This window comes from Cynocephalus volans, chromosome 1, assembly GCF_027409185.1.
Source record: "Cynocephalus volans isolate mCynVol1 chromosome 1, mCynVol1.pri, whole genome shotgun sequence".
Taxonomy (NCBI): domain Eukaryota; kingdom Metazoa; phylum Chordata; class Mammalia; order Dermoptera; family Cynocephalidae; genus Cynocephalus; species Cynocephalus volans.
Genome location: NC_084460.1, coordinates 228,998,987 through 229,015,687, shown reverse-complemented (window position 1 = coordinate 229,015,687; position 16,701 = coordinate 228,998,987). Strand labels below are relative to the sequence as shown.

At 37.3% G+C, this 16,701-nt stretch overlaps 1 protein-coding gene across 5 annotated transcripts in view; it reads left to right on the top strand.

The window, feature by feature from the left end:
* The window catches only part of RBMS1 (RNA binding motif single stranded interacting protein 1), a 204,728-nt gene extending 188,329 nt beyond the window's left edge, over positions 1–16,399 (top strand). For 4 of the 5 annotated variants that reach the window (XM_063091974.1, XM_063091942.1, XM_063091966.1 and 1 more), the window contains exons 7-14: positions 3,146–3,261; positions 4,309–4,358; positions 4,485–4,578; positions 8,752–8,802; positions 11,671–11,781; positions 12,893–12,973; positions 14,684–14,768; positions 15,646–16,399. In XM_063091974.1, the coding sequence (XP_062948044.1) occupies positions 3,146–3,261; positions 4,309–4,358; positions 4,485–4,578; positions 8,752–8,802; positions 11,671–11,781; positions 12,893–12,973; positions 14,684–14,761 (581 nt within the window). In that variant the 3' untranslated portion in view covers positions 14,762–14,768; positions 15,646–16,399. The remainder of the gene's footprint in view (positions 1–3,145; positions 3,262–4,308; positions 4,359–4,484; positions 4,579–8,751; positions 8,803–11,670; positions 11,782–12,892; positions 12,974–14,683; positions 14,769–15,645) is intronic. The other variant, XM_063091955.1, reaches the window with a different exon arrangement.
* The last annotated feature ends 302 nt before the right edge of the window (positions 16,400–16,701 follow it).

Sequence of the window (16,701 nt, the reverse complement as noted above, 5' to 3'; positions counted from 1 at the left end):
GTTACTGCACGGTCCTACAATCTAATCACCTCTTCAAGACCCCACCTTTCACTTGCCGTAATAGGATTTCCCACCCTCTTAACGCTGTCATTGTGGGGACCAAGCCTCCAACACATTAAACTTTTGGGGGAACACAATTCAATCCCTAATACAGCTCTTATCTACCTAACACATAGTGGATACTCAATAAAAATTTCTACTGATAAATAGACCAAAGACACTTTTAACAGAGGAAAGAAGCTGTTAGAATTTTATATTGCTTTACATGGAATACTGGGACACTCCTATTTCCCTGAAACAAGGAACCAGCAACTAATGTGTCATTTCTACTGGTTAAAATTCTTCAAAATAAGAAACTTGTTTTCCTAAGACATGGGACACCTGCCAGTATATAAACGGTTTTAACTACTTAACCTTTTTGCTATTATAGGGAAAAAAAATATCTTAATGACAACATAAAATCATGTAGTAAATATAATTCTTTTTGAAAGATTCAACTACATTCTGTTCCATTTGTTTCATTTTAAATAATATATTTGCAAACGTTATGACTTACTTGATGTTTACCTCATCATCATACATTTTTAGCAGGCTTTATTGTCGCCTGAGATTTCTTTTTCTTTGACAGGGCTGAGTCTAGATGAATGAAAATGTATTGGAAGCACTTATCCACAGATAGGGACACTTGGCCACTCAGCACATGTTGAGCTTCAGCACACACCAGGGTCTTGCTACTCAACTGCTTTCATTCACACCTGCCTGCTCAGGTGGCCTGAGGTGAACTTCCAGAATGAGTTCAAGCTGCTTGCTTTTTTCCTCTGGAGGAAAATATGCTAATGGAGGAAAATAGTTTGCATGACTCACTGAGCCAAGTAAACTTTAAGAAAAAAAAAGATAAATTTCAGTCTAGGAGCTAGTGTTTATAAACCCTCTAGATTAAAAGCATCTCCACTCAGTGAAGACCCACGAAGCGTCAGCACCACAGAATTTATACTCTCTTTTCCCTACAGGATTATGTTGAAGCACAATCTTACAACCTCAGATGTCACTGGAGAAAACATTTCATGCTTTGAGTTTTAAGGACCTTTCTAGATCTGTGGAAAATGAGTTCTTGCTTCTCTCTGAGTTCTTGATTTGTCCTTAGACGTCAAGGTTGGCATCCCACAGCACCACAGCCTTCCAGATGTGTGCATGCACATGCTTAATATTGACCCAGGACACTGAGGGCATTTGGTACTGGAATTTTAAGCAGCATTCTTTTGGTTGCCCACAAAGACGAGGATAACTACTAATTTAGGAGAGTTCCAGGTGTGAAATAAGTTCTTGTGCTTAGAAAGGTTTGCCCTTTATCCCCTCCTACTTGGATGTTGTTTTCATCTTTTAATGATCCAATTATAGAATTAAAAGTACCATCAGTGACTAGAAAGCTCTGTTGCTTCATTGCATCCATTTATTTTACCTTCTGTGATTGTTGGTGAAGGTAGAAATTTCCAAAAGTCAGCACCTTTTTTTGAAAAGACACATAGTATATACTTCATCTGCAGTCTGGGATTTGGCCCCTGCCCATCTTCCATCACACCCAGTTTGCCTTAAATGGGAGTTCCTTGTTCAGGAAAGTGCCGGGGGTAGGGTGGTGACGGTGCCGAGGGAGTCAGAAGACAAAGGCCCTCTTTGTGAATGGCAGGGCTGAGGCTCCCTGATACCCTCACTAGACACCTAACATTTCTGCTCTTAGCTCCTCGTCCCCATAGTGCAGCTGCCCTTCAGAAGTGAGCTTACATTGCAAACCATCCCTGTGGAATGGTTCACACCAGGGAGAGGAAAAAGGAGAACCAAACAACAGCCAAGACAGCTCACCAAGGAGTGATTGCAGTTGGGCTTTTTGTTTTGTTTTTTTGGCAAAGAAGTATTGAGAGACACTATGGCTTCTGCCCTGTCATTAGTGGGTGGTAATGGTGATATAAAATAAGAGATGAATTAGGATAATAAGAGGCAAAGGAGAAAGGAGTAAATTTTCCCCAAGTAATGTTTTTCTCTTCATAGTTACTTGAAACAGAACTTGAAAGTAGTAATCAGGGTTCTACAATAGACAAAGAACAGAATGTGGGAACCAGACAGGAAGGTTGTGATTCCCTTTATTACATTAACTAAAAATATGCAGAAAAATGCACAACTTCCAGGAATACACTGCTATTTCCATTATAGGAAAGCAAAGAAAAGGAAAAGTCGGGGTGGCCTATTATGTTGTCGCCTTTTTTAACTCTAATGAACGTAACATCCTTTAAAATAGTCTCTGCATCTTTTGCTTTTCTATGTTCGTTTCTTGGGTTTTTCTTTGGATCATTTTGTGTGGTGGATATATAGTAAAGCAATAGCAAGTGGGATGATTAAAGGCACAGGAGAACCTCTAAATAAGGTGGGCAGCTGTTTTCACTGCTGAATCCCAGAAATGAACAAATGATACCTATTTATATTCGTTCATTGATTCAACCAAGATGTAATAAGCACCTGCAAAGTACCAGGCAGTTAGGCACTGGGGATACACTGATGAACGAAACAGGCACTGTCACTGCCCCCATGGGGCTTACACTCTCGAGGGGGAAACAGACACAAAACAGGTAACCACACTCCCAAATGGTTGTAAATGCTATGAATAAAAATATGTTGTGAGGGGTATAAAGGGGGACTTGTTTTCTACTAGGAGAAGGGAAGGTCTCTCTGAGGAATTATAATGGGAGGTTATCGGAGCATTTTAAATTGGGGGAGGGAAGGATGGCACAGTCCTGTTCACATTTGAAGATTATTTCAGTGACTGCCTAGATGTGGAATTGGAGAGGACCCAGAATGAAAAGAAGTATATCTGCACTTAAAAAGTGCAGAAGTGAATCAAAAGATTCCTTTGCTTTCCCACAATGGCTCTTTAAATGTTTTCATTACACTCTGGAAATAATAACTATTATGTTATCCTGTACTGTTTTCTACCAGTGGATAATTTTAACGGTCTGATAATCCTTTTGCTTTAAAATGTTCTATCAGTTCCCTTATAGCACTAACACTGCTCCTGTTAAAAAAAGAAATTGTTGCATTTTGTCACCCACACACACATGTAATTGTGGTTTCGTATTATTTTTCCTTATTTACTCAGCTCCTACAGAACCTTTATTGTGTAAGTTTGCGGATGGAGGACAGAAGAAGAGACAGAACCCAAACAAATACATCCCTAATGGAAGACCGTGGCATAGAGAAGGAGAGGTGAGACTTGTAAGTCCTTTCTTGAAACGTTAGTGTGGGTGTATAATCATGAAAGTCACGTGAAAAGTTACACCAAAGGCATCTTGACTTGGCCGCCACACTTCTGAAGTAGTGCCAGGATTAAACCTTCCTGATGATACATTATAATTCAGGTGATGTCAGATTAAACTCTTCCCAGTGTATATGGTGCTAACAGAGCGATTGATGATTCTCCAGATGGAAGGCTATGTTTACCAGCTAGCTACTCATCAAGTAAAAAAGCATTCTAAATTGCTCTAAGAAATACAAAAGGTTCTTTTTTTTTTTAAGCCACGTTTCTAGAGGACTTTACATGTACAATGTTCAGAAATTATCCTAAATAACATTATTAAAATAAATAGTAGGGCCGAGCCTGTGGCGCACTCGGGAGGGTGCTGCGCTGGGAGCGTGGCAACGCTCCCAGCGGCCGCGGGTTCGGATCCTATATAGGAATGGCCGGTACACTCACTGGCTGAGTGCCGGTCCCAAAAAAGAAAAAAAAAATAAAAATAAAAATAAAAAAATAAATAGTATATTTATCATCGATTTTTTTCCCCTTATTCTTTTAAGTAGTTTTCTTTAAAAAAAAAAAAAACCACCTCAATTTCTTAATAAAATATTGGGCCTTCATTTCCCCATATTTATTTTCAATGAATTGTTATTTTTAAAAAAAACAAAACAAAACATATTGGTTCAAGAATATCTAGGGAAAATGTTCTAGAATCTTCACTGTCCAGTGATAGCCACTAGCCATGTGTGGCTGTCTGAGCACTTGAAATGTAGCTAGTATGCTAGAGAGATTGAATTTTTATTTAATTTTTGGTAGCTGCATTTGGCTAATGACTACCATATGGGAAAACACAGGTCTAGAGCTGAATTCTCATGAATTCATAGTTATGTTTGGTTAACAAAAACTGCCAGTTTTATCAAATGCTCCTAAACGGTCACTGTTTTATGCTGCCATGACTCTGAATTTAAGAAATGGGATTTTTAAATCATGCCTTTCTAGGTGAATGTTTATATTTCTCTTTCCTATAGGCTGGCATGACACTTACTTATGACCCAACTACAGCTGCTATACAGAACGGGTATGTCATTAAGATAAATTCATAATGGCTTAAGGGAGAATGTGAAGGTGTAAGATATCAGACATTTGTTCCATGAATTATTCTCTTTAAAGAATTACTTAATAAAGGCTTTTGTGTTTGTTCTAGATTTTATCCTTCACCATACAGTATTGCTACAAACCGAATGATCACCCAAACTTCTATTACACCCTATATTGCATCTCCTGTATCTGCCTACCAGGTTTGTACCTTTAGGATTCATCAGCAGTATGACAACTTGCAGACTATGAATCTCTGTTACATTTTTATGTGTCTTAAAATTTTGAGCATTTGTAATGAAATTTAGGTCAGGTGTTATGCAGCTTGGATACCCAATTTAGAATAAGCTGCTTTTTCTTTGGCAGAGTGATTTACTTGTATGTATAGGAGAATGTAAAGCAAAAAATGGTTGTCAGTTGTCAGTCCTTAGAATCACAGCATTTTAGAATTGGGATGAACCCAAATATTTCTTCCGCAGCAGGCCCTTCCTTTGGACACCATGTGTCCTAAAAATTGAAATTTAAGAGAATTATCATTAGGTAAGATACAGTAGGTGTGTGCCCTTACTTTTGTTTATTTGTTGGCAGGAACTGATAAAAGAACCAGTAAACATGCAAATACACAAAGATATGTCTCTGTTAGGTAGCATTAAATGAGCAATGCAGATGAGATTTGAGGCCAAAAAAAAAGAGGTGACTCCCAATTTAGTTTATTTTGTGAAGAGACTTTACCTTAAAATAAATTCCCAATTTAGAAACAAAATCTCATTAAGCACCTTGTTATAATACTGGTGTGGTTTTATTGCAGGGTTAGCTCCTATTCTCCATGAACCCCGTGGTATACATGCATTCCTGCTCCTGTATCAGAGATTACTCTAAGAGGGTTACTGCTTTGGTCCAGACAGGAACATTGTAATGGAGTTCAAGCACAGACATGGAAATAGAGTTCTCTTTTGTTGGCTGTTGGAATCCTGTGGCACTAAACTAAATTTTTGTGTATTCTTATATTTAAAACAATTGAATTAAATGTTGTAGTCCTAATTTCTGGGGTTAGGGATATCAAGGATATCTAGGGAAAATGTTCTAGAATCTTCACTGTCCAGTGATAGCCACTAGCCACGTGTGGCTGTCTGAGCACTTGAAATGTAGCTAGTGTGCTAGAGAGATTGAATTTTCATTTAATTTTTGGTAGCTGTATTTGGCTAATAGGGAAAATGTTCTAGAATCTTCACTGTCCATTGATAGCCACTAGCCATGTGTGGCTGTCTGAGCACTTGAAAGTGTAGCTAGCATGTATCTAATCTACAGTATCTAATCTAATAGCTGTGTTATTTTAATTTCTGTACGCCTCAGTTTCCTCATCTTTAAAATGGGGATAATAATAGTTTCTGTCTCACAGGCTTGAGAGAATTATAAGAACTAAATGAAACTGTGTAAAGAGCTCAGCACAGTACCTGGCATATTATTAGCACTCAATAAATGTTAGCTATGATTATTATAATTAATATGCAGGATTAGCTGGCTGATAATAAGAGTATATTAATTATACTCTTACAATTTCACTTTTGTTTTTAGTAATGTTTAAATAATGGATTGGTCAACATAAGCAATATTATAAAGCTGGTTCTGTCTAAAAACATAAAAATGGCTTTGAATAACAGAGAGAAGTGATTTGATGTGCTAAAGTTGAATTCTTTTTTTTTTTTTTTGTCGTTTTTTTCGTGACCAGCACTCACTCAACCAGTGAGTGCACCGGTCATTCCTATATAGGATCCGAACCGGCGGCGGGAGCGTCACCGCGCTCCCAGCGCCGCACTCTACTGAGTGCGCCACGGGCCCGGCCCTAAAGTTGAATTCTTAAAGTAGCATTCACAGCCTCCCTCAGCTTTTAGTTTCTTTTATCCTTTCCCTGAGTTTTCACTCATTTTCTCTGTTTTCTCTGGGTTGTTACATTACTTCTTCTGGTGCTTCTGTCTTCTGGGCTTAGTAGTCACTCATTTAATGCCTCTTTAGTTGTTTTGGACTTAAGATTTCTACCTCTTCCTTGCCTATACAAGACTCACTGAGATCTGCTGTAGTGCATTTTACCTAATAAACAATTCCTATGTCCACGGGCCCGGCCCTAAAGTTGAATTCTTAAAGTAGCATCCACAGCCTCCCTCAGCTTTTAGTTTCTTTTATCCTTTCCCTGAGTTTTCACTCATTTTCTCTGTTTTCTCTGGGTTGTTACATTACTTCTTCTGGTGCTTCTGTCTTCTGGGCTTAGTAGTCACTCATTTAATGCCTCTTTAGTTGTTTTGGACTTAAGATTTCTACCTCTTCCTTGCCTATACAAGACTCACTGAGATCTGCTGTAGTGCATTTTACCTAATAAACAATTCCTATGTCTGATATTAAATGACAGTCTTCTTTCTTAACTATCTGAACCTGAAAACCTGTCATTTATATGTCATTAAAAATAGGGACAAAAGTAAGCTTATTCTCTGGCAAATGAGAAAGTGTGCATATTAATTTGAATTTATGATATAGATATTATAGCCATAAAAGTGTTTCTCCACCACCTCTTTTTCCCTTCTTTAATATAAAAGCAATATGCATTTTGACCACAGAATCATTTCATAGAATAAAAAATTAGGAGACTAATATCATTCATAGTTTTGATATGGCTTACTGGAAACAGCATATCATTCAACCTTATTTCCTCTCCTGGGCATTCTGTATTTCTCTAAGATACGTGTATAATTTCATTCTATTTGCCTGATGCTCAGTGACATAATGTGTAAGACATAGCTTGTAAGATTCTTAACCCCATAAGTTCAGGGACCCAGTAGGGTCAGCAGATGAGTTTTAAGTGATCTGTGATCCCCTTAAATTGTTTGCAAAATGGTGTGTGTGTGTGTGTGTGTGTACGCACGCGCTCGCACTTGTGCACACTATTAATTGAAGGAAAAATGTCTTATTTCTTTCATCATGTTTTCAAAGGATCCATGACCCAAAAGAGGATAAGAACCAATGGTAAAGAGTTTATAGGACATAGATTATTATTCCCATTTTATAATTAGAGAAAATTGAGGAATAGAAATTGACAACAGCTGATTTGCTGCTTAAGAAAGAAAATTGGATTAGATGTCATATCTCCCTAACCCCATAATTCTACAGGCTATTAGATTATTAAGACCATTGAAGCATATAAAAATGAGGGCATCTGGCCCAAATTGGGGTCTGTAGGGTGGTGCTTGCCTCCCCATGATTTATCCAGTGAGGGCTCTGCACTCATGTCGGAGTAGACCTTTCTCCACTAAACCACCATATGCTTATGCAATTGGATTTGAGAAATTGGCATCTGCAAGAAACCACCAGTGCCCCAATGGGGCAAGGCTACAGTCCAGATAATTGAAATGTTAACAAGGCAGAAGCACTTAACTTTGCTCTGCCTTAGGTGGCAAAGGAAACCAGAGAAAACAAGTATAGGGTCTCTGCTATCAAGGTAAATCACAATACATTCTTCCCCCATGACTCTTCCCCGTATCCTCTCTATAGAACCTCTGAAGTTAACAATAGGGGATAAGATACAGGAGGGTTTTGTTGTTAAGAATTAGAATCTGAAACTCATTTTAAAATTACATGTACTCTAGAAAGCTCTGGACATCAAAAAATGGACTGTTAAGTTTTTCTCTTGAGTTGACAGCTACACATGCTTTCTTCCCTGCCACAAAGCCTGACTGTCATGTCTTACTTCTCAGTTCAGAGGGTCTACTTTGTGGATGCCCTTTTCACTATAGATGCCCAGATCTGTTAGTGAAGTTTAATGTCCTAAATCTGAATTTCAGATTTTTATTTACCACACTAACTAGAAAATTGTTGATGACCATACAAGATTTCTAAAACCTAATGTCCTAGGTATCAAAGAGAGATTGAATTTGGTTATTCTTATTAAATAAGCACATACATTAAGGGTTGGTTTTTAATAAGGTGTGCTGGAATTAATCCTCATACATCTGTATTCCTAAAGCACCTAGTTCATTCCTTAATTATAACACTTCTTACTACTTTACTTGAGTTTATGTGTTTCTCCCTTGCTTTGACAGTAAATTTCCTGAGAGTGGGGCCCATGTCTTATTCAGTTTTGTCTCTTTTGTGCCTGATACTTAATGAATACTTCTTGAGTGGACAAATAGAAATCAGTTGTAAATAATCATTTCATCCATTCAGAGTGACCAGTTTGCCAAGAATTCTAACTGCCTTAATCTTTTTAATCGTTGATAGTAGTGTTTATTTTCCTTCTGTAGATTTTTAACATGATTTAAAAGAGTTCTAGAGAAAATAGTAAGCATTACAATGGAAATCAATGTTTCTTTCAAATCCTCCCTTTCAAGGTGCAAAGTCCTTCTTGGATGCAACCTCAACCGTATATTCTACAGCACCCAGTAAGTTTTTCATCTAAATGGCTTTGTGCTTTGCAAGTAAACTGTGTATGTGTAATTTCTGGGTTAAAACCAGTGAGGGCCCTGCTGGTTTTCCCAAAATAGGATTTGGGGAATTTTAAGCATGGAATATGAGAATGTACAAGTTCATGATAAAACTTCCACTCACTCTTGTCTTAAAACAAGTAGCTAGCAGACATGAAGTTAAATTAGGAACTTAAAATACATTATATTTGAGGCAGGGCACCATTCTCTTGCTCATACCAGTTCTGCAGGAGATCATTCAATTGAGCGGCTAAATTTTTTTACAGTACTTAGATGAGACAGCTGTCGTTTTTTTTATGTTCTGTTTAATGCACATACAAAGAGCAAAATTGAGGTAGAGATTTTCATTAGTATTACTTAGCCTCTCTGTGGAAATTATAAAATATTAAAGTAGTAATACATTCTTTGTTAAATAACAAATGTGAATTCTCTAGTGACATGAGCATTTGTTGTCCTTATGTACATATTTTTTAATTGAGTGAGTTACACTTCACCTTATTATATGGTGTATTTAACATGTTTTTCAAAGATACTCAAAATCCAGTTTGTTGAATTAAAGTAGGGGTTTAAAAGGTTGGAAAATAGAGATGGAAAACAAAATCACAAATAAGGGCTAAGAATGCCCAACACAGTGACCCACACACTTGCCATGAGAAGGCCACAAACTTAGACCTAAGCTTTCTAGTAATCATTGCAAAATGGGAATTCTAATAAGCAGTACAATTCACAGTATTTATAAGATAAAAACAGATCAGTTGCCCAGAAAAAGAACTCTATACTTGGCCTTAACATGAGATAGGAATTTGTCTCAGAATTCCTCCTAAAGTGGACACTGCAATGTAAAATCATGTGTATGAAACAGCAATCCAAGGATAATAAGTTCTGAGCAAGAAGTCACTGAGATGGTCTTTAAGAAGCAAGTAAAATATGTTTAAGTGATAACCCAGGAGAAGAGCTCTCTAATGATATATGTATGAGAGCACCTCAAAAAGTTCATGGATAGATTCATTATCTTATTATTAGATTTTTTCCATGAACTTTTTGGAGTACCCTATATGTGTGTTGTGTGATATATACACATACATGCATATATATCTATACTTGTGCACATACATATACACCTACTTCCACTAATCCACACATACCTACACATGTTTACATAATACACGTCCACTAATCCACATATGCCAATGGCTATCTGTGTCCCTGATAGTCCATGCTACCCTATTTTAGAATGCTGGAATCAACCCAGTTTTAGTTTGGGGACTTCCTAGTACAGTAACTCCTGCAGATTGTCCTGATGAATGAGGAAAAGGAGCAGGAAAAACCCCTTTATCAATTTCTGGGCTTCTGAGTCATTTCCATGTTACCACATGCTTTTATTTTTCTTTTTTGTCTCTAGACGTGATGCCAAACCACGTGCTTTTTGATGATGGACATTAAAAGTTAAAAATTTTTCTTATAAAATGTGTTAACAACAAACATTGTCTCTGCTATACATCTGTACCCTTTTTTCTTTTTGACAATTTTTAGAGGCAAAGACTGCACATATCTCATTTTTGAGGAAACATTAGGAGTGTATGCAGAAGGTCCCCATCTGAGGATTTGTTACCTTTCCCCACCAAGATTTAAACTGCCTGATTTAAACCAAAATTAAATGCCTGCACAACTAACAGTGCCCTCAACTGTGTCTAATTATCAATAAAAGTGTATTTAAGGGCTGTAACCTACAGTGATATCAAAACATACATTAGTATTTATAGAGCGTGTCAGAATACTTACATTCTTAGGTCCTTGAGTGATTGCAAAAGTGAGAGGAATGGTATAGTCCATAAGAATATCATATAGGAAAATTAGAGACGACTCAAAAGTCCAAAAATAAAGTTAATTAATTTTGGTTTATACAGTCAGTGTACCATGATGTAACCGTTAAAAATGATGATAATGACAGCTATGGAGTAAGTTAATGTTTATAATAGGATGCTAAGTTAAAAGCAAAGACTCAGGTTATGAAATTGTTTATATACTCTGATTACAGCTATGTAAGAACATGAAGAGGCTGGAACGTAGCAGTGGCACACTGACATTTCTAATAGTGGTTGTATGAGACTGAGTGATGGATGATTTTTCACCCTTCCTCTTTGTTTTCTTAAATATACTTTATTTGATTTTTAATGAACAGCACTTCTTCAAATGAAGTAAACAAATCTGGAATTGGTTTATTAATTTTATCTGAATTGGCGTCCATCCCCTGGCACCAAAATGTAGCTTAAAGTTCTGAGAAACACCGAGTGAATGAAGAATGTGCTCTCGATCCTGACAATCTAATCTTGAACCAAATGACTATCTGTATGGAACATTTTACACAAATGACTATACATATAGAACATTTTTACATTTGTTCTATGTGGCTACAGAAAGCATCAACTGTTTTATTTTTGTTTTTAAGTTTTTTAGGAAAGTATTTTGTAACCCTAGCCAGCCAGCAATGGTCATAGTTTGTGTTTCGTACTATAGCTCCTCCTTCTGGACGAGCTTGCTTTGCAGTTAAGTGAAGGGAAAGGAAAGGGAGAGTTGTGTAATACAGGGTTTTTTGTGAAGTGAGTGCCAAGAGATAATTTCCCCTAATGCTCTTATGAAAGTCTCAGGAAGAACAGTCTAGAAGATTTTTAGGAAATTGTTTATGATACCATTTGTGGTTTGAGAGGAGATTATTTTTGTTTCACATCCCTCAACAAACTAAGGCATTTTCTTTGCAAACGGTAATTACAGAATCTTAACTCTCCCTGAGTTTGTCGTATGTTGCTCTTGTCTCCAACTCCCCAGGGTGCCGTGTTAACTCCCTCGATGGAGCACACCATGTCACTACAGCCCGCATCTATGATCAGCCCTCTGGCCCAGCAGATGAGTCATCTGTCGCTAGGCAGCACCGGAACAGTAGGTGGCAAATTAATATCATGTGTCTTGGCAAACAGAGGAGGGTGCATTAATGCCACCTATATCTTCCCTATCAGAGTACAGAATCTGTGATAACAAAGATGATGTGCGATTTCCTCCCTTCGCCCCAGATTGCCTTTCACAAAGTGAATGCTCAGATGTGTCTTGATTAATTGATGAACTAAAAGTCAACTCTATATGTAAGATCACATTTTGCCTTTACAACTAGTGTCACTCATGACACTGTGCAGGTGTCATGAAGCACTAGTCTCATGAAGCAAAAGATGAAGATGATACATGGTAGGAAAGGCGGAAAATTTTCCCCCACTTATTACTTCTTTTATGGAATTTGGGGGTGTTGAATCATGACCTTAGTATTGACTTATTTCACCAAAGTCCAGGGGACTCAGTTGGGGAAGGAGATACCAGCTCAACTTGCAGGTTGGTATGCTTAGTGTTTAGAGGGAAGGTGGCCAAAGCCATTGAAGTCAGCCTGTGTCTGTGGTGGCTTACAAAAACAAAGGGTGTTGTGTTATCACCTCATATATCTAAGACATAGCAGCAGTTTCTTGTGAAGGCTAAGCCAGGGCCACACACATCTAATGAGATTGACTAGAAAATCCTCTTGCCTTTGGGAAAAGATGACTATCAGCATCAGAAAAGCAGGGTTCCACTGCCTAATCTGCAGTGACCTGTTAAAGGTCTAGTAAGTCATTTACCGCTTTGGTCTCCACCTATAGAAACGATACTAGGTACTAGTTCAGGGAGCTGCTAGAAAATAATGAGGTCCTTTGAGGAGAGATCTAAAATAACACATTAGTGATATTGAATTATTGAAGATGAGAAACTTTAATGATCTTCATTCATGTGCTGCTTTGTAAAGAAATCCAAAGAAAAGTGGGATTTTGTACTTTGACAAATTTCAAAAGGTAGAAAACATGCACTTTGCCTTCCGTGACATATTTATGTGCACTAATTAAGCTTTGATGTAGCCTGTTTAAATTTCTTCTTTGAGACTTCCAAATGCTTTATGTCCATCTCAAAATTTCCCAAGCACTCAGAATATTGCATGGTTTGCTATTGCCCATCCTGACTTCATTATTCTTTTCAGTACATGCCTGCAGCATCAGCTATGCAAGGAGCCTATTTGCCGCAGTATGCACACATGCAGACGACAGCGGTTCCTGTTGAGGTTGGTACAGGCCATCCAGTGGCCATTCTGGCAATGAGTAGTTTCAGAAATCAGTAAATTAAATAGAACTAAAGAAAAATCTATCAAAAGTCAAACATTTACATGAAGAGTTAAGTTTAGAGAGAGTGTTTACCTAAAGTATTATTTTCAACTAGAAAATATAATTCTCTCCATACAAATTAGGTTAACAACATCCAGGCCACACCCCCAAGACTCCCATAAGTATTTTCCAAGCTTATAGCACATTTCATACCCCTTCAAGAGTCTGCCTTGTCTCCTGTAGAATTTTGCTTACAGGCACATTAAGATAAATTTGGAGTTTGCAATCCTAGTACTAAAGATTGTATCAATAATGACAAAAACAAATCAGTTATATCAAGACACTCAATGAAAAAGAAAAGCTAATGTTTCAAAACTGTAACAGGGATGAGGAAGAAACCAAACCTGTTTTTATAGAGGCTCTTAGTTTAGCTAAATAACTCTTAGTTCTTGTTATAGAAGATACTGATATTGGTATGGGAGAAGTCTGGCATTTGAATTATGATCAGACAGAAAGCATAGCATTTTCCTGCAATGTACCCTTAAAATTCCAAAGAAAGTCATCAATCGAATTGATCCGACCACTAGGCAGATTCCAAAGGTTCCATTCCAGGAAGGGTCATGAGACTGTGGCTTATTAATAGTAGTAGTAGTAGTATTTGCTTCCAATTGTGCAGTTATTGACAGCAGCTGTTACCAGATCCCATAGTTCCTTATCTGTAATTCTGAAACCCTCAAAAAATCTGAAAATAAAAGTTCTCTTTGTGTAACTACTTTAGCAAAAAACATGTCCTGTGACAAAATCCAACTTGAACTGAGACAAGACAAAGTCTTTATCCCACTTACTGTGTAAACTTATTGTATTAGTCCTTTTCTGTTGCTTATAACAAAATACCTGGAACTGGGTGATTTATAAAGAAAACAAAATTTATTGCTTACAATTTCTGAGGCTGGGAAGTCCACAGTCCATCTGGTGGGGACAACAGTGACCCAGGGGTGTCACATTGCAAGATGGTGGAAGCAGAGAGAGAGAAAGAAACAGACTCTCTCTTCTTTTAAAACCCTCAGAACCACGCCCTTCACCACCATTTTTAATCCATTCACTACTGCATGGTCCTACAACCCAATCACCTCTTCAATGCTCCACCTTTCAATTATCATAATAGTATTTCCCACCCTCTTTACAGTCACAGGGGGGGCTAAGTTACAAATACATAAAACCTGGGGTACACAATTCAAGCTTCAGTGAGTTTTGGGGGGACATAATTCAATCCACTAGGCCTATTAATATGTTTCATTACGAGATACAGCCCTAGACCCCGCTGGGGGATATGTTATATACAGCATGTGCATACGGTATTTAAGATTTTAAACTCTGAAAATACTGAATTCCGAATCACATCTGGCTACAGGGAATAAGGCCGTAAGAGATTTGTCCAATAAATTGTAGCTTGATAAGAATAGGCAAGTCACAAATGTTTGGATGGGAGGTTCTTTGGGTCTATCAGACATTTCAGCTGCTTAGGGAAATGATTAACCTTGAAAGCTTTACATGACATTAAGAAATTCACTTTAAAGAGTGCTTGTTTTTAAGGTGTGTGTTGGACTCAGGCCTATAGCAGAGTTTGGATCTCATTGCTAACATGTCCCATCTGTTCTGCTTTGTTGTAGGATGCGAGTGGCCAGCAGCAGGTGGCTGTAGAGACGTCTAATGACCATTCTCCGTATACCTTTCAACCCAATAAGTAACTGTGAGGTATGCGGGAAAGGTCTCTGTAAGTGTGGGACTCAAATTAAGCTAAGTCTATGATTCTTTTACCAAAATCATGCTTAGAATAACTAAGATTTGATCATACTGCTTTAATCATGGCCAGGGCATCCAGTCTTATTGAAATGTTAAAATTGGTGATTTTGTGAATTTGCAGATTAACTGTTCTGCCCAAAAAGAATAATGCTTTATATTAAAGTCATATGTATTTATTTTCTCCCCACTCACACACACACACACACACACACACACACACACAATCTATAACTCAGAGAACACCAGATACCAAAATTATCCTATAATACAAGTATCCTGCATTATATTGCTCTAATACTCCTAAACTAAAGGAATTATAGTATAATATGTTGCTTAATCTAGCATTACAAGATTAGCAATATCTTGACTATAAATTTAGATTAATGTCAGTAACCCTAAAGTGAAAGATTACATTCCCAGCTCTCACTCGAACCGCAAATTTCAAAACATTTCCCTTTACCACACAGATTGCAGAAAATAGCTGTGTGGAACTTAGAACACCCTGGTTTCTGGATTGCCCTAGTGATAATAAATATTGTTGATTTTATAAAGTCACCCTTCATCTTCGAAGATGAGGAGACCCACATGAATTTGGCTCTAGTTCCCTTAGATTAGAAAAGAAAGAATTTTGCAAGTCCCAGATTTGAAAGGTGGACTCAAGCCATTGAAAAGTGACCATCAGTTCTGAAGTTTATCAGTCAACCACCAGTGATGAGCACAGCCTCTTTCAAACGTGTCTCTTTAAGACGAAAAAGAGATTACAAAGCTCTGTGGCATATTATACCAAATCTACAGAAGTATTTATTTGTCCTTTATTTTTCTCTTACAGATGTACAGAAGGGTGTTCTTACATGAAGAAGGGTGTGAAGGCTGAACAATCATGGATTTTTCTGATCAATTGTGCTTTAGGAAATTATTGACAGTTTTGCACAGGTTCTTGAAAACGTTATTTATAATGAAATCAACTGAAACTATTTTTGCTATAAGTTCTATAAGGTGCATAAAACCCTTAAATTCATCTAGTAGCTGTTCCCCTGAACAGGTTTATTTTAGTAAAAAAAAAAAACAAAATAAAAACAAAAGATTTTTATCAAATGTTATGATGCAAAAGAAAAAAAGAAAAAGAAAAAAAAAAGAAAACTTCAATTTTCTGGGTATGCACAAAGACCATGAAGATTTATCCAAGTGCATGACCGGATTTTTGTGGTTTTGTTCATTTTGTGTTTAATTTGTGTTTTTTTTTCAGCTGTATGAAATGGGCTTTCTGAAGTTTAAATAGTCCACTTCAGCCATGGTGTTCTGTGCTTGCAGTGCGAGTGTCGTAATTAAGTGTTGCCGTCAGTGTGTCTTTTCTTGGCTTTCCATTTTTCTTTCAATGTAGTGTGAAGTGTCTTATCCTTTTCTATGAATTCCAATTTGCCTTAACTCTTTTGATGCTGTAGCTGTTTCAGTAAAAGTTAGTTCAAACTAATGATGTAGAATGCTTTGACCAAATGAGCTGGTCTATTATGCCTTGTAAAACAGCAGCATAGGGCTTTTAAAAGGTAGTCAATAAAAGTTGCTGAAATTTTGGCTTTTTTAAATATGTAGTAGGTGTTTTTAATGATTTTTCACATAATGTGTAAGGTAGTGAAATGCAAGAAGGGAAAAATGTTTTGTGTGAAACACATTTTCTGACTGGGGAACTTTTAATAGGGTAAATTGTTTGTAAGGCTGTACGCCTACAGTTTCCTCTGATAGTTTGACTGATTTAGGATATCTGCTGTATGATGCAATGTAAAGTCTTTTTTGCCTTTTTTCAGGAAAAAAAAACTAACTTGATGTTCTAGATTTAGCGTAGGTAACATTGGGGGTGGGGGTGGGGGGCGGGGGAGGGGAGTCACCG